Here is a 27,288-nt window from a genome sequence, read left to right on the forward strand (position 1 = left end):
GGAGGGGCTGGTTGTACACTAGTTGAGCTTAAATAACCACACAGAAATAACTGCAGGCACCAGGCAATATATCCCTCTTGTATCAAATATCTGGTGAAGACAACTGTGATTAGCAGACTGGGGGAGGAAATAGTGGAGCTGTATTTCCCCAGTTTGGGAAAATAAGAACGACACACCATACAAGCAAAGTGCTCAGAATGGAGCCTGGCGCTTAGAAAGCCCAGAATAAATGGTATCCCAGTCGTGGGTGGTTTTAGCTTCTCCATCCAAGCTGATACATTCTTGGATCCTGGGTGACTCATTTCTCAGGCGCACGAGGAAACGCACGCCACAAGGAAGAAGGAAGAGTGGCTACGCCCCACCCAGGCCCTGACTTCGCACGAGGCAGACCTACCTCACCGGGCCCTGGAGGCTCCCAAAGGGCCGGGCTGAAGGGGCGGGGAGCATCGATGGGGCGGGGCTTAGCCGTCTCCGCCCACAGCCCACAGCCCACCGCGTTCCTCATTGGTCCCTTGAGCTCGATGCTCGTCAACGTCACACGCATGCGCCACGAGTGTGAAAAGGGGGCGTGGTCCGCCAAGAAGGAGGAGACAAGATGGCGGCGTCCGTGGGGTGGCGGTGTCTGAGGTTGCTACGCGGGGTCACGCCGTGGCGGAGCAGGTATAGCTACTTGGGGAGGCTGTCTAGGGGTGGGAGGCGGCCTGGGCCGAACCCGGGAGGAAGAAATCGTTTCTTTTTTTGCGGGCTCGACCTGAGGAGGGGGCGAGTGAAGGCAGAGCCATCCACCTTCACCTAGAGCTCGGGAGCTGGAGTGCCTGCCGGCGCGTAGGCAGGTCTGGGTTTATTTAGGATCTGGCTTAAGCGCTCTCGCGTTGCCCTTTCCATGTAGGTGGAAGTGCAGAGGGGACAAGCAGCAGCAACAAAAAACCCCAACAACCCAAACGAACAAAGCAAATAGAATCAGCTGCTTGTCCCCCGGTAGAGTCGAGGCTGGACTGCACTCCTTTTTCGGGGTTGGTGTTCCTGGAAGGGCGGTGAGATGTGGGAAGAGCTTGGAACTGGGAGTCAGGGGCTTTCCTTTTGGATTCTTGATCTTTGAAGCGAAGAGGTTGGATTTGGTAATCGCAAATAGTCCATAAGGAATTAGAGTTTGGTTATTTTGGGGACTGGCTCCCAACTCTTAGGTTCTTAAGAGTTGGAAGAGACATGAGGGGTCATCTAAATCCAGCTGTTTTTGGAATTGGCGAAATTGAGGCCTTGAGAGTGTGAGGGACTTGCTTAGTGTTACCCAGCCCGTTAGTAGAGCCAGGACCCCGAGTAGGCTACCTCTGTCAGCAAGGACCTTTCCCCCAGGCTGCCCACCATGAGGGCATTTATTATTCAGAAATACCTTGGGAGCATCTAGACTCTCAGAAAATGGATTAAAATGTTGGTAGACAAGACTCAGAGTCTGCTGCTTGGTGTCATTTCAAAGGGCGAGGGTTTGAGAGATGCGTGGTGATCTTTGTTTTTCTGGCAGGGTTAATTTTGTCAGCGTTAACCAAACCTTGCTCTGTGGTCAGAGGTGGTGACCTGTCATTGTAATTTTGGGAAGTCAAAGGGCACTGGATTTGGGCTGCGAGGGAACAGAAACTGATTGGCCTTACCATGAAAGCTTTTCTCCCTTATCATTGACTTTTCCGAAATGGTGTAGTTCTCTCAGAAGAGGGCTCATCAGTGTGGGGTAAGGGTTAGGATTTGGACTGAGGGGTCTCTGGTTCTCTCATGTTAATACCAGCTGTGCTGTGTATGAGTCAGCTGTGAATTTACTTAAACTGTGTCAGTTAGAAAGACTAAAAAATGACACTCTTTTTTTAAAAAAAATTTTTGTTGGAGTTCAATTTGCCAACATACAGCATAACACCCAGTGCTCATCCCGCCAAGTGCCCCCCTCAGTGCCCGTCACCCAGTCATCCCAACCCTCCGCTCATCTCCCCTTCCACCACCCCTTGTTCATTTCCCAGAGTTAGGAGTCTCTCATGTTTTGTCATCCTCTCTGATATTTTCACAAAAATGACACTCTTCAGATATTTTTTTTTAAATGATGATGTAGAGGATGTACTCACTTGTCATTAAAAAGGGGGCTGGAAACAGGGACTCATATTTTAGTATCAATGGAGATAAATGAGGCTGGATTTAGGTGTAGTGGTTGGAAGGAATGAGGATTTGGGCACAATAAGAACCCCTAATTTCAAAGGTATCATATATTGATACACACAAAAAACAGACAACAGACAACATTTTCTTTTTTTTTTTTTAAGGATTTTATTTATTTATTTATTTATTCATAAGAGACACACACACACAGACAGGCAGAGGGAGAAACAGGCTCCATGCAGGGAGCCCGACGTGGGACTCGATCCTGGGTCTCCAGGATCATGCCCTAGGCTGTAGGCGGCGCTAAACCACTGAGCCACCAGGGCTGCCCCAGACATTTTCTTAAGTTTTAAGTAAAGCATGTCCGTGAAACATATAAATGAAAGCCTCATATTGGAGGGGAGTTTTCAGTAACTGGGTGATGTGTGGCAGGTGACAGAACAAAGAGAAAGCAACATTTTGGGTGATAATTAATGACCATGTTTTCCAAACTCGATAAAATAATAGGGTGGATGTTTGTTAGAAATTGAGATTCCCAGGTATATCCCCACCTTGCTGCCAAATTCAGATTTAGTTGGTGTAGTAGGTTGGGACGGAAAGTGCCCCAGATGATTCTTAGGTTCATATAAGTGTAGACTTAGTACCTAGGGAGTAGTTCCTTATGCAAGACTTTCAGAAATATTTATGACATTCATTCCAACTGCAAACCACAGTGCCAGGGACCATGGAGGAAGGGAGGGAGGAGAGGAGTTAAAGGATACAGCATTTGGAGTCAGCTTTGTGTTTAAAGAACTTTGTGGTTTAGTAGAAGAAAGAGAAAACACTCCACACTTATGCAAGATAGAATGTGGAATAAGGCCTTCTTCAGATCTGCCAGTTGCTTTTCAGGAGAGGTTTCATAGCTTCAGAAAGCAGGGGAGATAGAAAGACCACAGTTAAAGCATTCACCACCAAAGATAATGTTATTTTATATAATGATGGAAATATGGGCATAGACCAATCAGCATGGACATTGGTCATAGACTTTTTTTTTTAAGTAATCTATAAATAAATATATATATATATATAATCTATACCCCCATCTTAGGGTACAAACTCACGACTCTGAGACCACAAGTCACATGCTCCACTGACTGAGCCAGCCAAGTGCCCCTAGTCATAGATAATTGATACAGGCGTTCCAGCGTGTGCCAGCTGAATATAAACTCTGTTACTTTAAATAATAGTAATATGTAACTAGGTACCAGTTTTTCATGATTGTCTCACATAATCTTAATGAGGTAGATCCTGTTTTTACAGGTGGAGAAATTGAGGCTGAGAATTAATTACGTTTCTAAAGTCATACTGCTAGTGAGTGGCAGTGAGCCATACTGTCAGACTTGTGTGCTCACTAATAGGCTTTAATCACCTGCTTACAGGATGCCCACATGAGTCACCACCTAAAATAGACATCTGATTGAATTTATCCATTCATCTCTCTGGGGCTTAATCTCACCATTGAGATTGGAGTTCAGTGAGAAGGCATACAAACCCCTATGTTCATCAAGGAATATGGACAGTAAACAAGTGGATACACAAATATACATGTATATATATGCATATATGTACACATACATATGTAATCTGTTCATTCCAGGTAGCGAGAAGTGGTATGAAAAAAAATAAGGTGGGGATCGCTGGGTGGCTCAGCAGTTTAGCGCCTGTCTTCAGCCTGGGGCCTGATCCTGGAGTCCCGGGATCGAGTCCCACGTTGGGTTCCCTGCATGGAGCCTGCTTCTCCTTCTCCCTCTGCCTGTGTCTTTGCCTCTCTCTGTGTGTGTGTCTCATGAATGAATAAATAAAAATCTTTTAAAAAAATAAGGTAATTAAAGGGTTAGTGCTTGAGAGGGGTAACTCTTGGACATATGGTATTCAGGAGAGCCAAACTGAGGAGGAAGACTCTTCACAGAACTGGCTAATAAGGAAGTGAGCCACATAGCAGGGTGTGCCTAGTAGAACAAACATGAAATGCAAAGGTGTGTAAAGTGGCAAAGGTGTGGTAGGTACTAGAAGTGTCAACAGGAATGAATAAGGAAGAGAGGGAAAGCAGCAGGATATTTGAGAATCCAGCAAGGACCAGTATATAGGGTCTGGTTTTATTTTTTGTTTTGAAAATATCATTCTGACTGTTTTGCCGTGAGTAGAATATAGAGGGCCAAGAGTGAAAACTGGAGAACAGGCCTTCACAGTCATCTGGTAAGAGAATCTGGTGTTTTGGGCTGGGGCGTGATGGCAACAAGAAATAGGCAGATAAAGATACACGTATACATATTTTAAGTTTATTTATTTATTTAATAAAAAAATCTCTACACTTAGCCTGAACTCACTACCCTGAGAACAAGTTGCATGCTCTTCCAACTGAGCCAGCCGGGTGCCCCTAGGCAGATAAAGATATATTTTAAAGGAAGAGTCTTCCTGTCTTGCTAGTGGACTGAATATGGATAGTGAGAAAGAAGAGACTTCTATGAGAATGGGTCTTAGGGTTTTGATTTGTGTAGCTGTATGAAGGGTGGTACCTTTTGCTGAGATGATATATTATAGTAATGCTGCTATGGTAACAGGTAAACCCCAGGATCTCAGTGACAACACAGTAAAAATTTATGTCTCGATTTTCTAAAGTCCCAGTGGGTGCTCCTGATTGGGCAACAGTAATGCATAGATGCTCCTGCTGTCTTTAGCACATGGCTCCCCAAGTTCTTCATGTTTGTCTGCTGAGAACAGGCTGAAGGGGAAAGCCTGGGTGTGGATGCCTGGGAAACCTGAATGGTTTTCACATTGGTTAGAATGCAGTTTTTTGGTCACACCCTATTGCAAAGGAGGTTGGGAAACACCACGTTTTTGGGTGTCCAGGGAGAAGATGAAGTAGATTTGATAAATACCTGACCAGTCTCACCACAGATGGATTCCTCTATGGGGAAGAGCAGGTTGAAGGGGAATCGTGTTTTGGACAAACTCAGTTTGAGATGATGCAGAGTAGGGATGTTGAGTAGCCAGTTGAAAATAATGGATGTGGACATCTCTGAAGGAGCAGTGAGGGAATCATCAGTGTGTGGCTATTTAAAGATAGGTGACTGGGGGAGTGAAATGGGTGAAATGGGTGATGGGAATTAAGCCATGCATTTGTGATGAGTACTGGGTGATTTATGGATTGTTGAATTACTATAGTGTACACCTGAAACTGAACAACTGTACAACTGAAACTATATTGGAATTAAAACAAAAATAAATAAAGGCTGGGGACTGGATGAGCAACTCTAGGAAGAGCGTGTATTCGGTGAAGAGATCCGAACCTTGGGCATGGCAACAGTTTGAAGTTAGGGGAGAGACCAGAGAGCTAGGAGGAAAATCAGGGTCCCAGAAGCCACATGAGGGGAATGTTTCAGGAAGGAGGAAGGGTGAGAAGATCAAGAGGTACAAACTTCCAGTTGTTTTTTTTTAAGATTTTATTTATTTATTCATGAGACACACAGAGGCAGAGACATAGGCAGAGGGAGAAGCAGGCTCCATGAAGGGAGCCCAGTGTGGAACTCGATTCTGGGACTTCAGGATCATGCCCCGAGCCGAAGGCAGACACTCAACCACTGACCCATCCATGTGTGCCTATTGGGACACCCAGGACACCTGGGTGGCTCAGCAGTTGGATGCCTGCCTTTGGCTCAGGGCATGATCCCAGTTCAGGGATTGAGTCCCACATCAGGCTCCCTGCAAGGAGCCTGCTTCTCCCTCTGCCTGTGTCTCTGCCTCTCTCTGTGTGTCTCTCATGAATAAATAAATAAAATCTTAAAAAAAATTTTTTTTGAGTACATGGATATTGCCTTAATTTTCCTTTTTTTTTAAGATTGTATTTATTCATGAGAGACACACACAGATAGAGAGAGAGAGAGAGAGAGAGAGAGAGAGAGAGAGAGAGGCAGAGGGAGAAGAAGCAGGCTCCATACAGTGATCCCGATATAAGACTCGACCCTGGATCTCCAGGATCAGGCCCTGGGCTGAAGGCGGCGCTAAACCGCTGAGCCACCCAGCTGCCCTATAAATAAAATCTTAAAAAAAAAAAAAATCTTAAAAAAAAAAGGTATAATATAGTGATTCAACAATTCCATATAGCACACAGTGCTCTTCACAACTACACTCCTTAATCCCTGTCACCTTTTTAACCCATTCCTCTACCCACTTCCCCTCTGATGACTATCAGTTTGTTCTCTATAGTTCTAGGAATTTCTTTCTTGGTTTGTCTCTTTCTTTTTTGCCTTCTTCTCATTTGTTTTGGTTCTTAAATTCCACATATGAGTGAAATCATTTGTTATTTGTCTTTCTCTGACTTATTTCACTTAACATTTCATAACCCTCTAGCTCCATTCATGCCATTGCAAGTGGCAAGATTTCATTCTTTTTTATGGCTGAATAATATTCCACTATATGTATATGTGTGTGTGTATATATGTGTATACATTATCCATATATTTATATGTATGTATCTATGTATACACATACCACATCTTTTTTTTTTTTTTAAAGATTTTATTTATTTTTAATTCATGAGAGACACAGAGACATAGGCAGAGGGAGAAGCAGGTTTCATGCGGGAAGCCCAATGTGGGACTCAGTCCCAGAACTCCAGGATCATGCCCTGACCAAAGGCAGACGCTCAACCACTGAGCCACCCAGGCATCCCCACACCACATCATCTTTACCGATTAATCAGTAGATAGATATTTAGGCTGCTTCTATATCTTGGCTATTGTAAATAATCCTGCTATAAACATGGAGGTAATGTATCTCTCTGAATTAGTGTTTTTGTAATCTTTGGGTAAATATCCAGTAGTGTGATTAGTAGATCATAAGTTAGTTTTATTTTTAACTTTTTAAGGAACCTCCGTACGGTTTTCCACAGTGGCTACACCAGTTTGCATTCCACCAACAGTGCAAGAGATTCCTTTTTCTTTACAACCTTGCCAACACCTGTTTCTTGTGTTGATTTTAGCCATCCTGATAGGTGTGAGGTGATACTGCATTATAGGTTTGATTTGCATTTCCTGATGACAAATGATGAGGGCCTTTTCATGTAACTTTGGCCGTCTGCATATCCTCTTGGAGAAATGTCTGCTGATATCTTCTGCCCATTTTTTATTTGGATTATTTGTTGTTTGAGTGTTGAGTTTTATAAGTTTATATATTTTGGATAGCAACCCTTTATTGGATATGTTATTTGCAAATATCTTCTCCCATTCTATAGGTTGCCTTTTAGTTTTGTTGATTGTTTCCTCTACTGTGCAGAAGTTTTTTATTTTGATGTAGTCTCAGTAGTTTATTTCTGCTTTTGTTTCCCTCACCTCAGAGGACCTATCTAGAACAAAGTTGCTGCATGTGTTCTCTTCTAGGATTTTTATGGTTGACAGTGAGCTTATTATGAAGGAGAGAAAAAGTAGCGTGGAAGCTGGAGGAGGATACATGGTAGACAGTGTTTATGTAAGATTGGAGAAAGTACAGCATTTATATGAAGATAGAAGTGATCCAGTAGTAAAAGACAAGTTGGTGTAATGATGCATTTGCCGGCATTTTTTTCTAGGAGTTGGGGCTACAGTGGTATACAAGAAAGCCAAGCAATCTGTTCTGGGACAGGGCGGCCAAGGGGGAAGACCCACATGCAAGAGAAACCACCTGAGTGCTGTGTGTCTGGTTGCAGTGGATAGACAATTATCTCTCATTCATACCTCCCCCAGCCAAAGGGGAAAAAAAAGCCTTATTCGAAAGTTTGCAAGCATTCTTTTAGTTGGGTTCAGCATTCATTCTGGAAGACATAATATAGCAGTGTACAAAGCACAACAATGTACCTTTAGTCAGTTTTTATATTTCTTGTTCTAATTCTGTTTGGAAAGCAGAGTTGGAGGCTTTTAGCTTTTATAGTGGGAGTTTCCAGTCTAAGAGATGAGCATTGTTCAGTGCTGAAAGAACATTCATATACTGAAACATTACCCTCTTTGTGTTAATAGCTGTATGTCTCTCTGGCCTTAGTGGGGTGATTATCATGGTCCCATACTTTTTCACCATACAGACCTGACTTGCCAATCAGAGAATCAGATTCATCACATTAGCCCTATTAGCATTGTGCTGTGAGGGTGTTTTTAAGTCAATTTCAAGTTAAAAAAAAAAATGAAGATGCCTACATCTTTTTTTTTTAAATATTTTTATTTATTTATGATAGTCACACACACACAAAGAGAGAGAGAGAGAGAGAGAGAGGCAGAGACATAGGCAGAGGGAGAAGCAGGCTCCGTGTACCGGGAGCCCGACGTGGGATTCGATCCCGGGTCTCCAGGATCGCGCCCTGGGCCAAAGGCAGGCACCAAACTGCTGCGCTACCCAGGGATCCCCCAAGATGCCTAAATCTGATCTTGTTTGCAGGGTATCTGTGTAAGGTGTAACTACTAAATATCCATGAAAGTAAATATTATTGCATGAAGGTCATAATGCAGTTCTATTTTCCACAAAAGTAGCAATGTAGACAGTTTTATTAAATTATTGCTTCTATCATAAAGGGCTCTAGTAAAAACAAACACTTACTGACAAGGACATAGTCCCTTTACTTAAGATTTTAGGTCAAAATTTGGGGAGGGGCCCGGGGGGGTGGGTCAGTGGTTGAATCTCTGCCTTCTGCTCAGGTTGTGATCCTGGGGTCCTGGGATCCAGTCCTGTATCAGGCTCCCTGTCTGGAGCCTGCTTCTCCCTCAGCCTATTTCTCTGCCTCTCTCTTTGTGTCTCTTATGAACAAATAAAATCTTAAAAAAACAAAACACAAAATTTGGGGAAACCGAAATGCTATCTGAATTGAAAGAGAGATGTTTGCTCTTTGATTAGGAGAGATCCAGTTATTAAGTAAAAGTTCATGAATGCTTTCCTTTCTGGCAGTCCGTTCTTACTGCCTCTGGGAAGATGTCCTTCCCTGGTTGAAGGTGAAACACAGAAACAAACTGAAATCAGAAATAATGTTTTCTTAGAATGGAAAGCTGTAAAAGTCATTGGTAGTTTTTTTCTGAGAAGGCTGTCAAAGTAGCTTGACAGAATAGCGAAGGAACCACAAAGAAGAATTCAAAAATTCCAAATCAGGGATGCCTGGGTAGCTCAGTCAGTTAAGCATCTGCCTTTGGCTCAGGTCATGATCCTGAGGTCCTAGGACTGAGCCCCACATTGGGCTCCCAGCTTAGCAGGGAGTCTGCTTTTCCCTCTCCCTCTGCTGCTCCTCCTGCTTGTGTTCTCTCTGTCAAATAAATAAAACCTTTATTTTTATTTATTTTTAAAAATATTTTGGGGAATCCCTGGGTGGCTGAGCGGTTTAGCATCTGCCTTCGGCCCAGGGCATGATCCTGGAGTCCCGGGATCAGGTACCATGTCAGGCTCCCTGCATGGAGCCTGCTTCTCCCTCTGCCTGTGTCTCTGCCTCTCTCTCTCTCTCTCTCTCTCTCTCTCTCTCTCTGTGTGTGTGTGTGTGTCTTTCATGAATAAATAAATAAAATATTTTTTTAAAAATTATTTATTTATTTATTCATGAGAGACACACAGAGAGAGGCAGAGACACAGGCAGAGGGAGAAGCAGGCTCCCTGCGGGGAGCCCAATGCAGGACTCTATCCCAGGATCATGACCTGAGCCAAAGGTGGATGCTCAAGCACTGAGCCACCTAGGTGCCCTTAAATAAAATCTTAAAAAAAAAAATTATGTTCTTATTTCTTTAAAAAAAAAATTCTATATCAGGTGTCTTGACGTAAATTAGAATAGTTCCATGTGGTTTGTTTGTGTCATTTTTTTTTCCAGGTCAAACATTTAAAATTTAAAATTTCAGCTGCCAGTATTAGATTCTTTAACCAGGGATCCCTGGGTGGCGCAGCGGTTTGGTGCCTGCCTTTGGCCCAGGGTGTGATCCTGGAGACCCGGGATCGAATCCCACGTCGGGCTCCCGGTGCATGGAGCCTGCTTCTCCCTCTGCCTGTGTCTCTGCCTCTCTCTCCCTCTCTCTGTGTGACTATCATAAATAAATAAAAAAATTAAAAAAAAAAAAGATTCTTTAACCAGTAGGGGCTAGATGTTTACAAGACTGCATAGAGTTCTTTTGTGGTATAGAAACATGTGGCTTTGAGTAAGAGTACTGGCTATTATGATCTTGGGCTTCATTAAGAAAAATGATTTTAGGGAACCCTGGGTGGCGCAGCAGTTTAGCGCCTGCCTTTGGCCCAGGGCATGATCCTGGAGACCCGGGATCGAATCCCACATCGGGCTCCCAGTGTATGGAGCCTGCTTCTCCCTCTGCCTGTGTCTCTGCCTCTCTCTCTCTCTGTGACTATCATAAATAAATTTAAAAAATTAAAAAAAAAAAAAATTTAAAAAAAAAAAAAAAAAGAAAAATGATTTTATTATGAAATCGTTTCAGACTTACAGAAAAGTTATAAAAATAATAGAATTCCCAAATACCCTTTACAAAGATTCCCCAATTGTCGGCTATATTTGCTTTACCATTCTCCCTTCCTCTCCCTCTCCTCTCTTTATGTGTTTTTTTTTTTTCTGAAACACTTGAGAGAAAATTACAACATACCCCTTTACTATGAACTATTTCAGCCTTTTTCCCACAAGATCATTTTCTCACACAGCCACAGTACAGTGGTCAAAACTAAGAAATTAACATTGATATAAGACTATTACTGAATTTATACATTGTGTCCAAGTTTTGCCAATTGATGCACATTTTAAAAATATTTTTAAAGATTTTATTTATTTGAGAGAGAACATGAGTGGGGAGCCTGATGTAGGGCTTGATCCCAGGACCCTGGGATCATGACCCAAGCCAAAGTCAGCCACTTAACTGACTGACACTCAGGCACCCCATCGTATTTTTTTAAGTAATTTTTTAAAAAATTTTATTGGAGAGGGAGAGAGAGCACAAGTGGGAAAGGGATTCCTCCCCATGTTCCTGCTCTCTTTTTCTCTCTCTCAAATACGTAAGTTAATTAATTTAAAAAAAATCTTAATTTTTTTTTTTTTTTTTTTAAGATAGGGGTGCTGGAGTGGCTTATTTGGCTAAGTGGTTGACTCTTGATCTCAGCCCAGGTCTTTATCCTTAGGGTTTTGAGTTCAGGCCCCACGTGGGTGTGGAGCCTACTTAAAAAAAATTTGTTTTAAGATAGATGCTTAATAGTTCTTTTTCCTTAATTGTAGCCTCCTTCACTGTGAGAACACTACCATGAGCCATTTCCTACAGCCCTTAAGGAAGCTTCCTGTCAGAGCCTTCTATACAAGTAAGTAGCAATTAAAGGTGGTGCTGGCCTCTCTGCTTCAGTTTGCTTCTTGGGAGCATACTGGGATGAACAGCTCCTATTTCATAGGATTGTTATTAGAATTAAATGATTTTATATCTGTGGGGTGCTTAGAGTGTCTGGCATGTAGTTATCACTGAAGTGCTAATGATTATTACCTCATCATTTTTATTGGCTGCATAGTGTTCTGTTGAATGACTGCCATTTGGTGTTGGACATTTAAGTTTGTCTCTAGGGGGGATCCCTGGGTGGCGCAGCGGTTTGGCACCTGCCTTTGGCCCAGGGCGCGATCCTGGAGACCCAGGATCGGATCCCACGTCGGGCTCCCGGTGCATGGAGCCTGCTTCTCCCTCTGCCTGTGTCTCTGCCTCTCTCTCTCTCCCTCTGTGACTATCATAAATAAATAAAAAAAATAAATAAAAAATTTAAAAAAAAAGTTTGTCTCTAGGCTTTTTGTACTATAGACATTTCTGTGGTAACATATCTTGGCATAGCTTTAGGACAGATTTAGAGAGCTGGAATTGCTGGATCAGAAGATTTATGTATTTTACAAGTTGGTATTTAGGCCAAATTGTTCTTCAGAGAGGTTGTCCCAGCTTACATGCATATGAGCAGAAAGTGCTCGTGAGTACATCAGTTCCCCATACCCTCATCAAAATTGTAGATTATGAACTTTTTTGGTTTTGTAAGCAGCCATTTAAATCCGTACAAAAATCTTCTGTCATCTTTATCTAGATATCCTTTTTATTCGATCATACCAGAAGGCATTTTGAATTGTCTAGTGAGAGTACCTTGGAAGTAAAATAAATTGGTTAAAGAGAGCAAAAACCAAATGTTTATTATGGTAGTTAATAGCACATCTGGGTGCTACTTATTTAGTTAGGATTTGCATCCTGGAGCATGTAGGAATCACATGAAGGATAGAAGGGAGGCGCCCTCAGAAATTGAGCCATGGTCTTAGATCTGCAGAGAAGCTGTGTATTTATAAAGTGATAAGCCCAGCGGAGGGGCGGTCAGTAGTGGAGGGCTCTCTCTACTTACTACTTTTTGGAGAGGCAAAGTAAGCCTTTGAGAAGGTGAGAGATATAACTGAAGAAGGGGCTAGTGTAGCAGACAGCATTCAGTAGATGTGACTAGTCAGTCTAGGATAGTGGCTCACTGCAGTGAGGAGGGGGGGTGGGACACAGTTCAACCCATAATAGATGTTGAGCATCTTTCTGTGTGCTCATTGGCCATTTCTGTATCTTCTTTAGAGAAATGTCTATTAAATTTTAGAACATTTTGACTCTTTCCCCATGCTCCCTCCCCAAGCCATTAACAACACTTGACTCATTAAACCATCACTCCCCATTTCTCCATACCCCTTGCCCCTGGCAACCACTAATCTATGTGTCTGTAGTATGTTTCCTATACTGGACACTTCATGTGAATGAAATCTTACAATATGCAGCCTTTTGTGGCTGGCTTCTTTCACATAATGTTTTCAAGGTTCTTCATTCCTTTGTATTATCAAATAATACTCCATTGTATGGATATGCAGCATTTTATTTATCCATTCACCTGTTGATGGACATTTAGGTTGTTTCTACTTTTTGACCGCTATTGAACATTTTTGTACAGTTGTTGTGTAGATGTAGTTTTCATTTCTCTCAGGAATATCCTTAGTAGCAGAGTTGCTGGGTTATAATGGTAATTTTTTTTTTTAAATTTTTATTTATTTATGATAGTCACACACACAGAGAGAGAGAGAGGCAGAGACACAGGCAGAGGGAGAAGCAGGCTCCATGCACCAGGAGCCCGACGTGGGATTCGATCCGGGATTCGATCCGGGGTCTCCAGGATCGCGCCCTGGGCCAAAGGCAGGCGCCAAACCACTGCGCCACCCAGGGATCCCTTATAATGGTAATTTTATGTTTAACATTTTGAGGAATTTACCATTCAAACTTTTTCAAAGTGGCGCCCCATTTTTCAATCCCTCAAGCAGTGTATGAGTGTCTACTTTCTTTATATCCTTGCCAACACCTAGTTGTCTTTTTGATTATAACCATTGTAGTGAGTGTGAAGTGGTATCTCACTGTGGTTTTGATTTGGATCTCCCTGATTACTAACGATGTTGTATTGGTTTGCTATGGCTTCTCTAACAAAGTACCACCAAGTGGCTTAAGTAGTAGAAACTTACTCAAATTCTGGAGATTAGAGGTCTGAGATCAAGATGTCACAGTGTTGCTTCCTTCTGAGGGTTGTGAGGGAGAATCTGTTCCATATCTCTGGTCTAGCTTCTAATGGTTTGCTGGCAATCTTTGGCTTCTTTGGCTTATAGAAGCATCATCTTGATCTCTGCCTTCATCTTCACACAGCATTCTCTTTATGAGCATGTCTGTCTCCAAATTTTTCTTTTTTGTAAAGATACCAGTTGTATCAGATTCGGGCCTACCATGATGACCGTATTTTATCTTGTTTACCTTTCTAGAGACCTTATATCCAAGTAAGGTCACATTATTACTGGGAGTTAGGATTCAGCATATGAATTTGGAAGGGGGGGTGGGACACAGTTCAACCCATAATAGATGTTGAGCATCTTTCTGTGTGCTCATTGGCCATTTCTGTATCTTCTTTAGAGAAATGTCTATTCAGATCCTTTGTATATTTTATTTATTTATTAATTTTTAAAGATTTATTTATTTATTTTAGAGAGAGAGAGCATGAGAGCGAGCATGAGCCAGGGAGGGAGAGAGAGAGAGGGAGAGATAATCCTTAGACCCTCTGCTGAGCACGGAGCCCGACATGATGATCTAAGCCGATATCAAGAGTCAGATGCTTAACCGACTGAGCCACTCAGACGCCCCCCCCTTTGTATATTTTTAAAGTGGGTTGTCTTCTTTATTATTGAATTGTAAGAGCTTATGGGAGTTTGCATTTGAGAATAATAGTGTCTAGTCAGAATTGGGCCTGGATTGTAAAAGTAAGATTAGAGAGTCCTGGATGAGAAATGGTCCCTGACTTCTTATCCTGGACCGGGTGGTAGCCAGCTGGGCAACCTTGATTAGTTACTTGACCTCTTTGTGATTCAGGGTTTTCATCTTAAATTCTCTGGCTATGGTGGCAGTTGAAGTGCATTGTAATTTGATAGGAAAGATGCTTGTCTCTTACTTATTGGTAGAATTTGAAAACAGAAGGGTCTTTTTTTTTTTTTTTTCCAGAAGGGTCTTAATAGTGACTCAAGGTTGCAGCCACCTGTCAAACCCCTTCAGGGTCCAGTAACCTTTAATGAGGACTTTGGAGGAGCACTGACATATCCTGGATCTTGTTTTAGTGCTGCTTGTGTGATCCATCCCTGTCCCTTCTCCCAGTTTCAAAATGTTCTGTTTTTTGTTACAGATGCCAGAAGAGTCCACACTGCCTCTGCCCGCACCTTGTTCCTGCTACGGCCCCTGCCCATATTGTTGGTGACAGGCAGTGGCTATGCAGGTTACCGGCAGTATGAGAAGTACAGGGAGCGAGAGCTGGAGAAGCTTGGGTTGGAGATTCCACCCAAACTTGCTGGTCACTGGGAGGTAGGACCAAGGTGGAACCACCTTGAGTTCTCATTTAGCACAATTAATCTGTCATTTTTTAAATTGCCCCAAAGTTGAAATGTTTGAAAAAGTGAAATGTGCTTTTTTGGAGCTCATGTCTCCTGTGGGTTTTTGGCCAGACACAGATGTTATGTCTTTGGCATTATGTTGGGCTTCCCTTCTGCATCCAGACCTACCCTTGATTTCCCCAAGGGCTCTGAGAAGTTATCTGCTATTGAAATCCTCAGAGTTCATGCCTTATGTTGGGGCTGGTATCCTACTCATTCATGTACTGCTCTAATAAGCTGAAACTGTTGGACTTTTGTGATGTGGATGAGTTCTTACCAGGAACCAGACTGGAATAATCAAATTCTTTTATTGCTATTGCTCAAAATGGTACCCCCACAACAGGGCCACACAGTAGAGGCAGGCTTTAAAGTTGTTGAACCATGTTATGACGTACAATGAACTCTGTTACTCAGTTGCCCTCCAGGGGCCCAGGATGATACCTAACTTAGAGTAGACATTCAGTAAATGTTGAAATTGAATATTAAGGTGTAAATTTAAAAATGCCTTCTTTTCAGCCATAATTTAACAAATGAAAAGTGTGAAATATCAGTAGATCTGATAGCCTGGGCAAAAGGGGTGGTGGTGAAAGTAGAGACTTTATGGCATTTGGAATGACGTGTTTGGGTTTCCTCATGAGCTTCTCCATATTGGTAATCTCACTCAACTGAATCCAGTGGCCAGAGCATGTGGGTCCTGAAGGCAAGTCCCAACCATGTTCTTTAGGAGCCTTGTGACCTTGAACCTGTCACTTGCCATCTGGTCTTCTGTGTGTGACTATGCTATAAATAGCATAAACAATTATAAAGCCGGTTGGATTGGAACCCATCTGAGACTCCTTCTAGCTTTAGCATAGTATATCTAGGAATATTTGTTGGCATTGGCATTATGTGCTACATTATAGGCTTCCTCCCAAAGACTTGTTTTGGATTTTGGTTTTGACCCTCTTCCTCCAGTAGAATCCAGTGTAAAGATTTCATCTGATTTCCAGTAGTCCTGTAAAACTGATTTAGTCAGCTGGCCATAAAGATCCAGAAGTGACTGTTACCCGAAGAAATCCCTTTTTGCTTGCCCATATATATCTACCCTTTTTTAGCCTTTTCATATGCCTTGGGCTTTATAATAGCCTATGTCAGACCAAGAGGAAAAAAAGCCTTCTGTCTTCTGGTAGTATATGACAAAATCCTTTTGGTGAAGGATAATTGTGTAGTATGTGAGTCATACTTTTTTTTTAAAATTTAATTTTATTTTTTTAATGTGTCAAATTTCTTTCTTTCTTTTTTTAAAAAAGATTTTATTTATTCATGAGAGACACAGAGAGAGAGAGGCAGAGACATAGGCAGAGGGAGAAGCAGGCTCTCTGCTGGGAGCCCAATGTGGGACTCGATCCCAGGACCTGAGATCACGCCCTGAGCCAAAAGGCAGATGCTCAACCGCTGAGCCACCCAGGCATCCCATGTCAAATTTCTTTTATTCATTAAATTCAGGATGGGGAAAATGACTCCAAATAAGATATAAGTCTGTTAAATTTCCATTGTATTTAAGCCCATCAATGCTTTCAGCACACTCCCACCAATTTCAAATGTCTCCAAAAGAATCTGCATTAGGAAGAAATCTGTGATTTCCAAAATCATAAAAGACCAATGTCAGTAGTATTTAGCATTCACCATTTGTATAATTAGGATTACTGCCTTGTATGAGTCAATACCTGAAAGATGATGGTTTGTAAAGAGGATAGGGTTGATTGGCTTATAAACTCTAGGGCCTGGATAGTAATAGAACACTGGATCAGAGTGACCTAGTTCAGCGTGAAATCAGAAGCCTCTACTGGTTAAGAGCTGGGTTTAAGTTAGATATTTTTCTTTTGGTTGAGTAAAATGGCCACAGGACTGCTGGATTTATAGGCAGGATGCCAGCATTTCACTTTATGAAAGGGAAATGGTCTGGATTCTGAGTAGACATTGTAGGATTTTAGGAGGAGCAGGCAGCAGGTCAGGAGAAGGGAGAGTGCTGATTAGCAGTTGCAGGCTGGATCCTAGTCCCACCCCTGCCCCCACCAAATCTCTGTCCATCTCAGGAAAAATGAGAGTACCCCAGTCTGGTTGATCATCAGAATTGTTGGGGAGCTTTAAAAACTATGGATTCTTTGGTCTCACCCCTGGAGATTTAGAAAGTTTGGGCAAGGCTCAAGATCTTTGTTTTTAAAAAGTTCCTTTGGTGATTCTGATAAGCCAGATTTAGGAACCATGGGCAGATGAGCTGTAAGGTTTCTGTCAGGGCTGTGTTTTTAAGGGGCAAATGAAGATTCTGCTGGTGATTTTGCTGGAATATAATCTCTTCATATCCCTCAGTCAAGTCTGGCATCTCAAGAGCTCAAGAGAGGACAGATTGGTAGTTGTGCCGAGATGAGACCCTGGGGCTAAGGATTTATGCCCATATCTTCCCTTATTTCAATTTAAGTCTGTCAGTCCTTCCTCCCTTTCTTTCTCCCACCTTGCCTTGTGTTGTCTTGCCATGTCTTCTGCCTTCTCCCTTCTCCTCCCTTCCCAACAGTATAGAAGAAACCATAACTCCAAAATCTGTGCCACTTTTACTCACTGCAGGTTCTACTCTGGGGTGTGGGGAGAGGGCACAGCTCTTGCAGAGGGGCATCGGGCAGGTGGGTGTGGGACATGGTGTGAGGAGACTTGAGCTCAGCTGTGGCACTGGGTGAGTTGTTTCATCTTCCTGATTTCTGTTTTTTTATACATTTAAGAAAATATTTTTTTTAAAGATTTATTTATTTATTCATGAGAGACACAGAGACATAGGCAGAGGGAGAAGCAGGCTTCTCACAGGGAGCCCGATGTGGGACTTGATCCCGGATCCCAGGATCACACACTGAGCCAAAGGCAGACGCTCAATCGCTGAGCCACCCAGGTGTCCCTAAGAAAATATTTTTAAGTTCTTTGCTCTAAGAGTCATGTTCTTTTCATGTTAGGGAAAAAAGCTTATGCAGTTGACTGAGTAGAAATGAAACCTATGAAGGGAGTTCTGTAACTAGCAGCAAAGTAAGAAGTAGCCTGTTGAGAAGAGGCATCCAGGTTCCAGCAGCTCCACTCTTTTTCTCTTTATGTATATATGGCATCACTTTCCTCAATGTAGAAATAGCTTTGTCATTTATCTTCTTATAAAGATAAATGCTCATTTTTATTTTTAATTTTTATTTATTTATTTTTTAAAGATTTTATTTATTCATGAGAGACAGAGAGGCAGAGACATAGGCAGAGGGAGAAGCAGGCTCCCTATGGGGAGCCCAATGCGGGACTCGATCCCAGGACCCCAGGATCACGCCTTGAGCCAAAGCAGACAAGATGCTCAACCTCTGAGCCACCCAGGCAATGCTCACTTTTTGAAAACCAGAAAGTGTTGCAAAATATGAAGACGAAACAGTGATGACCCAGGATCCGACAATGCACAGGAAACCACAGTTCATATTTTGAGGAACTTACCCTTCTGGGCTTTTGGGTGTTTAGGAATATGTATTGTTAATTTTTAATGAGATAGTTTTAAAATTTTTTAATGAAACACAAGCGTGTAAAAATTCAAATACTAATGAAGAAGGGTTTACATAAAAAAGTCTTCCACTCTCTGCCTCACCTACTAATCCCATCTGCACTCTCCAGAAGCAAGCAAGCATTTTTAACATTAGTATGTCTTTCCAGAATGTCTCACTCTACTTACATATTTTTTGGCTATTCAAAACTGATTTAATTTTTTTCAGTTTTACTGAAAAATAATTGATATACTTCACTATGTAAGTTTAAGGTATACAGCATGATGGTTTGACTTACATATATTTTGAAATGATTACCAGAATAGATTCAGCTAGCATCCGTCATCTCTATAGACAGGATTTTTTTTTAAATTTAAATTTAATTTTTAAAAGTTTTATTTTTTTATTCATGAGAGACACAGAGAGAGGCAGAGACATAAGCAAAGGAAGAAGCAGGCTCCCTGTAGGGAGCCCAATGTGGGACTTGATCCCAGAACCCTGGGATCATACTCATGAGCCGCAGGTAGGCGCTTAACCACTGAGCCACCTGGGTATCCCTATAGATAGGATTTTAAAAAGAAAGGAAAAGGAAAATTTTCTCCTATGATGAGAACTCTTAGAATTACCTCTCTTATTTTCCTTTGATAGACAGCAGTGCTAGCTATTGGCATCATGTTGTACATTCCATCTCTAGTACTTATTTCTTTTATAACTGAAAATTTGTACCTTTTGTCCTTCTAGTTCCCTTTCTCCCCTCACTCTATATAGTCTGATCTCTTTTCCTCTGAGTTTGGTTTTTTTCTTTTTCTTTGTTTCTTTTCTTTTCTTTCTTTCTTTCTTTTTTTACCTTTTATTTGTTTTTGTTTTTTTTTTAGATTCTACATATAAATAAATCATACAGTATTTGTCTTTCTCTGTGTGACTTAATTCACTTAGCATAATGCCTTTGGAGTACATCCATGTTGTTGAAAGTATAGGATTTCCTCATTTTTTCTGTCTGAATAATATTCTATTGTATGTATGTATGTATATATGTCCTGTGCATGTGTATATGTATCACACACACACAACTTGTTTATCTGTTAGACACTTAGGTTGTTTCCATGTCTTGGCCACTGTAAATAATGCTTTAATTTTTAAAGTCTGCTTTAGTGAGGTATTATTTCCATACAGTAAAACATACCCTTTTTAAATATACAGTTCATTGTTGCTTTTATTTTATTTATTTTTTATTTTTTATTTTTATTTTTAAAGATTATTTATTTATTCATAGAGACACACACAGAGAGAGAGAGAGAGAGAGAGAGAGGCAGAGACACAGGCAGAGGGAGAAGCAGGCACCATACAGAGAGCCCGACGTGGGGCTTGATCCAGGGTCTCCAGGATCACGCCCTGGGCTGCAGGTGGCGCTAAACCGCTGTGCCACCGGGGCTGCCCTCATTGTTGCTTTTAAAATATAGTTGACATAAAATATTATATTAGTGTTGTACATATAGCATGCTTTGACATTTATGTGTATTCCAAAATAAGTGCCTAATAAGTTACCATCTGTCACCATACAAAATTATTGACTGTTCTTTCTGCTCTACCTGACTTATTTAATATTAAACTTTTTTTATTTATTCATGAGAGGCAGAGACATAGGCAGAGGGAGAAGCAGGCTCCCTGTGGGGAGCCCCATGTGGGACTCGAACCCAGGACCCAGGATCATGCCCTGAGCCAAAGGCAGATGCTCAACCACTGAGCCACCCAGGCATCCCTAATTGTTACACCTCTTAATTCCCTTCACCTATTGCACCTATCCCCCAAGCCTCCTGCCCCCTGACAAACACTACTTTGTTCTCTGTATTTATGAGTCTGTTTCTGTTTTCCTTTCCTTTGTGTTTTAGATTCTACATATAAGTGAAATTGTATGATATTGTCTCTATTTCTCTTAACATAATACCTTGCATGCCCATCCATGTTGTCACAATGGCAAGAGTTTCACTCTTTTGTGGCTGAATAATAATATTCCACTGTGTGTATATACTACATCTTTATCCATTCATTTGTAGACAATTAGGTGGCTTTTATATTTTAGGTATTATAAATACTGCTACAGTGAACATGGGGATGCATATATCTTGTTGAATTAGTGTTTTTTTGTTTTCTTCAGATAAATACCCAGGGTTGGAATTTCTGGGTTGTATGGTAGCTATGTATGTATGTATTTATTATTATTATTATTTTTAATTTTTTTGTTTTATTTATTTATGATAGGCACATAGTGAGAGAGAGAGAGAGAGGCAGAGACACAGGCAGAGGGAGAAGCATGCTCCATACACCGGGAGCCCGACGTGGGATTCGATCCCGGGTCTCCAGGATCGCACCCTGGGCCAAAGGCAGGCGCCAAACCACTGCACCACCCAGGGACCCCTGTATTTATTATTTTTAAATTTATTCATGAGAGAGAGACATAGGCAGAGGGAGAAGCACCTCCATGTGGGGGAGACTGAGGTGGGACTCAATCCCAGGATCCCGGGATCATGACCTGAGCCAAAGATAGACACTCAGCTACTGAGCCACCCAGGTGCCCTGGTAGTTCTATTTTTAACTTTTTGAGGAATCCTCATACTGTTTTTTACAGTGGCTGCACCAATTTACATTTCTACATTTCACAGTGCATGAGGGTTCCCTTTTCTCCACATCCTTGCTAACATTTATTTCTTGTTGTTTTGATACTAGCCATTCTGGCAGGTGTGAGGCGATGATATCTCATGTGGTTTTGATTTGCATTTCCCTGATGACTAATGATCTTGATTTCTGACCATTTTTTAATTGGTTGATTTTTTTTTTTGTGTGTGTGTTGAGTGGTAGGGATTCTTTATGTATTTACCAGGAATATCATTTGCAAATATCTTCTCCCATTCAGTAGGTTGCCTTTTCTTTTTTGTTGATGGTTCCTTTTGCTATGCAAAAGCTTTTTGGTTTGATGTAGTCCCAGTTTAATTTTGCTTTTGTTGCCCTGGCCTGAGGAGACAGATTAAAAAAAAATATTGCTGAGACTAACATTTAAGAGTTTACTGCCTATGTTTTCTTTTTAGGAGTTTTATGGATTTAGGTCTTACTTGTAGGATTTATTTATTTTGAGTTTATTTTTGTATATGGTATAATGAAATGGGCCGATTTCATTCTTTTGCATGAGGCTGTCTAGTTTTCTCAGCACTATTTAAAGGGATGGTCTTTCTCCATTGTTTATTATCTCCTTTATTGTAGATTAATTGTGTAAGGGTGGGTTTATTTCTGGACTCTCTGTTCTGTGCCATTCATATATGTGTCATTTCACTGGTTTTTTTGATAAATGTATATACTGTGTAATCACTACCATACTTGAAATAGAGAACATTGTACCCCTTTGTAGTCAGTATCCACTCATGGTTCCATGACAATCACTCATCTGCTTTCTGTTACCATGGATTAGATTTGTCTTTTAAGAAGTTTTAATAAATGGAATATACTTTAATATGTGGTTTATTTCATAGCATGAAGTGGAGATTCATCCATGTTATTGCATTTTTTGGGATTTCATTCATTTTTATTGCTAACTAGTTTCTTATTGGGTGACTATCACCCAAATTGTTTTTAATTCTTCTGTTGGTGGACATTTGGGTGGTTTGCAGCTTTTGACTATTTGTGGACATTTGGGTGGGTTGCAGCTTTTGACTATTGTGTATATAACATTGTGCCCATGTTACATGGGCATCTTTTTTTCATTTCCCTTATGTAAATACCTAAAAGTACAATTATTTGGTCATAGGGAAGTATATATATTTAACTTCATAAGAAATTAAAAAACTATTTTGAAAGTAATTGAACCACTTTGTATTCCCATTAGCAATATGTGAGAATTTGTGATCTTGCTAAATTCACTTATTCTAGAAGCTTTTTGGTAGAAAAATTCATTTTAGATACACCACTTTTCATTTTAGAAGTGGTTCTTTTTTATGTCTTCTGTTTTTCTCATTATGCTCATTTTCCTACAAGTCCTTGAGCTTATTGTGCTTGTTTATATAGATGTCTCAAAGTCCTTTTCTCCTGATTTCATCATCTTGTGTTATTTCTGGGTCTCCTTCTACTGGCTGATTTTTCCCCCCCTTCCTGGTTGTTCCTTCTTTACGTGTGTAGTAATTTTGATTCAGTACTATACATTGTGAGTTTTACTTTGTCAAATGCTCGATTTTGTTGTTTTCCATCAAATACTGATAGATTTTATTTTAGAAGGTAGTTAACTGATTTGTGGATCACTTTCATCCTTTTAGGCTTGTTTTGATGTTTTGTTAGGATACATAGCCTTTACTCTGGACTAGTCTAGCCCTACTGCGTATACTAAAGTATGACCCTTTTGGGCTATTTCCTAAATCTCCGGAGTATTCAGTGAGTACTTTCCATCTAGCTGGTTGAAATGCAAGTGTCTCCGGTCTTGTGTGAGCTCTGGGAATCATTTGCCTTATAGCTCTCTGATCATTTTTTGTGTCTCATGAAATTTAACCCTAGATACACTCATTGCTTAATCCTCAGCCAGGGATTCCAGACTCCTCTGTAGATTTATGAAGTTCTCTGGATAGCTCCCTCCTTTCTCCACCTTAGAGAACCTAGCTATTTATTGACATAGTAACTTTGGTTTCATTACAAATAAGCAAAACTCATTTCAGCAGGGACATTTGGAGGGGTCTATTTTATCATTAAAGGGTTCTAGAACCAATTCCAACATGTGATTGTGGATGGGGGATTGTGTCTCCCTACACCAACAAGCAGTTCTCTTGACACCAACCAGGTGTCCTACAGTTCAACTCAGTTCTGACACTATCTGCCCAGAGATCGCATCAGATTTTACAGGTTAAGGGCTCAAGTCCTACAAGACTGTCGTCTGTTCTGCCCCACCCTCCACCTTCAGATGCCATCAAAAGTTGTCACCTGTGCTTCTGACCGACTAGCTATAGATTGGAGGTTTCAGCCACCCCCTCCTTGAGTTATAGCTTAAGAACGCAGTCCTACAACACTGCTACCCTAACCCCCTTTGGATGGCAATTGCAAGTCTTGGTGTTTTTTTTTTTTTTCTTTTAAGATTTTATTTATTTATTCATGAGAGATACAGAGAGGCAGAGACATAGCAGGAAGCAGACTCCCTGTGGGGAGCCCGGTGTGGGACTCATTCCCAGGACCTGGGGATCATGACCTGAGCCAAAGGCAGATGCTCAGTCACTGAGCCTCCCAGGCTTCCTAGTCCTGGTGTTTTGGTTGAATGGCTGTAAATCAGAGGTTTTTGCTGCCTTCTTAGGTTCACCTAATTTGGGCAGCCCCGGTGGCACAGCGGTTTAGTGCCGCCTGCAGCCCAGGGCGTGATCCTGGAGACCCTGGATCAAGTCCCACGTCAGGCTCTCTGCATGGTGCCTGTTTCTCCCTCTGCCTGTGTCTTTGCCTCCCTCTCTCTCTCTGTGTGTGTCTCTATGAATAAATAAAGTCTTTAAGAAAAAAATTAAAAAAAAAAAAGAGGTTCACCTAATTTGCTGAGCAGCTCACAGGGCTTAGAGAAACATTTTACTTGCTAGATTACCAGTTTATCACAAAGGATATTAAAGGATAACCAATCAACAGCCAGATACAGAGATACCTGGGGTCAAGTCCCGCGCAAAGGAGCTTCTGTTCTCATGGAGTTTAGGGCTCTGCCCAGTGGCACATGGAAGTCTTCTGGTTCCCCAACCTGGAAGCAGTCAGAACCTCATCTTTTTGGGTTTTTATGGAAGTTTCATTACATACACATGAATGATTAATTAAACCATTGGCGAATGGTGATTGATTCCACATCCAGTTCCCCACCCCTCTCCCAGGTCAGGGGTTGCAACTGAAAGTTCCCCCCTCTTTAGTTGTTGGTTCCCTATCCTTACAGGATTTCCCAAAGTCACCTTGTTAACATAAACCCAGTAGTGATAGAAAGGGAATTTTATGAATAACGGACACCCATTTTACCTTTATGGCTCTGAACTGATTTTAGGAGCTGAGGACAAAAGACTACATGGTATAACAAAAGATGCTTCCATTGTTCTTGTCACTCAGGAAATTCCACAAGTTTGGGGAGCTATGAGCCAGGAACCATGACCAATTGTTATTAACAAATATGTTTTGCTTAAATGAATGACCAAATATATATTTTTTACAAATCACAATGTCACATTTATATTTCAGGAATGACTGCTTATAGAAGCTGTTACTACCACTTAAGGCTCTTCTGCCCCTTTGTTGGGGTGATAAGGCACCGGCTGCCCTTCTGCTCCTGTACTTTGAGCTCAGCTAGAGCCCCATTCCCTATGCTGCAGCCATCCAGCAAGTCCCTTACATGTGTAACAGGGACTTCACTTTCCTCACTGGCTGAGAGAAGTATTTGGGAGGAAAGGAGAGATCAAGGTCATATTAACGTGAAACTGATGATCCATGATTTTTGGGGAGCGCAGCTAAAGGAGAGGGATATGGGGACCACCCTTACTCCTCATGTTGCTCCTGTTGTACACTGTGTATCCTCATTGCCTCTACCCTCTGTGTATGTGTCTGTCTTTGTGTTGGTCCATGTGCTCTCCTCAAACCCCTCTGGCATCTTTCCCTTCTCATCAGCTTCTTCTGGGTCATTTTGCTGTTTGTTCTGACTAACGGTACCCTCTCTTCCTCTCCTCACAGAAACCATTCCAGAATATTTTGGTGTTGTGTATTTACCCACAGTCTTGGTCTCTTTATTCTTTCTCTTTTTTGAGAAAGAAAAGATTCTTTCTCTTTTCTCACTTTTGATAAAATAGTCTGTCTTAGCTCAGCCTGCTGTAACAAAATACCATGGACGGGGGTGGCTTAAATAGAAGAAATTTACTGTGTCCCAGTTCTGGGTGCTGGAAAGTCTGAGATCAGTGTGGTTATTAGTATAGTCAGGTTCTGATGAGAGCCCTCTTCCTTGTAGACTGTGTCCTCACATGCCAGAGAGAGAGAACAAGCTCTCCCCTGTCTCTTCTTATAAGGGCACTAATCAAATCAGAAAGTCTCTACCCTCATGACCTAGTTATCTTCCAAAGGCCCCATCTCCAGATACCTTCCCTTTGAGAGTTAGGACTTCAACATACGAATTTTGGTGGGAGATTGACATAAAATTTCCCATTTTAATCACTTTTAAATGTACACAACTCAGTGGCATTAAGTACATTCCATTACCACTATTTCTAGAACGTTTTCATTGTCCCAAGCAGAAACTTTGTACCCATTAAACAATACTGTTTTTTTCTCCTGCCCCCCACCTCCGCAGCCCTTAATCACCAGTTTCTGGGTATTTCATATTTGCCTATTCTGGGTATTTCATATCAGTGGAATCATACATTTGCCCTATGTTTTTCAAGAGTTACCTGTATTGTAGCATTTGCTGGAATTTCATTTCTTTTTAAGGTTGAATAATACTGCATTGTATGGATTTATACCACATTTTATTTATCCATACTTGGTCATTTCCACTGGGTAGTTGGCTTCTGTGAATAGTGTTGCTGTGAACACTGGTATACAGGTATCTGCTTGAGTCATTGCTTTCAGTTCTTTTGGGTATATACCTAGGAGTAGAATTGCTGGATCATATGGTCATAAGTGTTTCACTTTCAGAAGGACTGCCAGACTTTCCCACAGTGGCTGTACCATTTTACAGTTACACTAGCGATACAGAAGGATTATGGTTTCTCCACATCTCACCAACACTTCTGCACTTTTGATAATAACCATTTTAATGGCTATGAAGTGGAATCTCAGTGTGGTTTTAAGTTTTTTTTTTTTAAGATTTTATTTATTTAGGGATCCCTGGGTGGCGCAGCGGTTTGGCGCCTGCCTTTGGCCCAGGGCGTGATCCTGGAGACCCAGGATCGAGTCCCATGTCGGGCTCCCGGTGCACGGAGCCTGCTTCTCCCTCTGCCTGTGTCTCTGCCTCTCTCTCTCTGTGTGTGTGTGTGACTATCACAAATAAATAGAAATTAAAAAAAAAAAGATTTTATTTATTTATTCATAGAGACACGCACACACACACACACAGAGGCAGAGACACAGGCAGAGGGAGAAGCAGGCTCCTTGCAGAGAGCCCGATGTGGGACTCAATCCAGGGTCTCCAGGATCACGCCCTGGGCTGCAGGCGGCGCTAAACCGCTGCGCCACTGGGGCTGCCCTCAGTGTGGTTTTGATTTGCATTCCCTAATGATTAATGATGTTGTGCATCTTTTTCACATGCTTGTATCTTCCTTGAAGAAATGTTTATTCGAGTCCTTTGCCCGTTTTTCCATTGGATGGTTTGCTTTCTTTTGTTGAGTTGTAGAAGTTCTTTGTATGTTCTGAATACTAGACCCTTACCAGATGTATGTATTTGCAGATATTTTCTCCTGTAGATTGTATTTTCACTCTCTTGATAGTATGTTTTGTTACACAAAAGTTTTTAATTTTGATGAGGTCCAGTTTATCTATTTTTACTTTTATTGCCTTTGTTTTTGGTGTCCTATCTAGGAAGTCATTGTAGAATCTAATATTGTAGAACTCTTTTCCCACTTTTTCTAAGAAAAAATTTAGATTTTTCTAAGAAAAATTCTAGGTCTTATGTTTAGGTTTTTGATACATTTT

General features: G+C 41.3%; 1 protein-coding gene across 3 annotated transcripts in view; it reads left to right on the forward strand.

Annotated features, from left to right (window-relative positions):
• Positions 1-583: 583 nt before the first annotated feature.
• PISD (phosphatidylserine decarboxylase) overlaps positions 584-27,288 on the forward strand; it is a 45,118-nt gene continuing 18,413 nt past the window's right edge. The window contains exons 1-3 of one of the 3 annotated variants that reach the window (XM_055323393.1): positions 584-660; positions 11,378-11,457; positions 14,854-15,029. In XM_055323393.1, coding sequence (XP_055179368.1) covers positions 596-660; positions 11,378-11,457; positions 14,854-15,029 — 321 coding nt within the window. In that variant the 5' untranslated portion in view covers positions 584-595. Of the gene's footprint in view, positions 661-11,377; positions 11,458-14,853; positions 15,030-27,288 lie in introns of those variants that run through there. The other 2 variants (XM_055323394.1, XM_055323392.1) reach the window with 2 other exon arrangements.

This window comes from Nyctereutes procyonoides, unplaced genomic scaffold, assembly GCF_905146905.1.
Source record: "Nyctereutes procyonoides isolate TBG_1078 unplaced genomic scaffold, NYPRO_anot_genome, whole genome shotgun sequence".
Taxonomy (NCBI): Eukaryota; Metazoa; Chordata; class Mammalia; order Carnivora; family Canidae; genus Nyctereutes; species Nyctereutes procyonoides.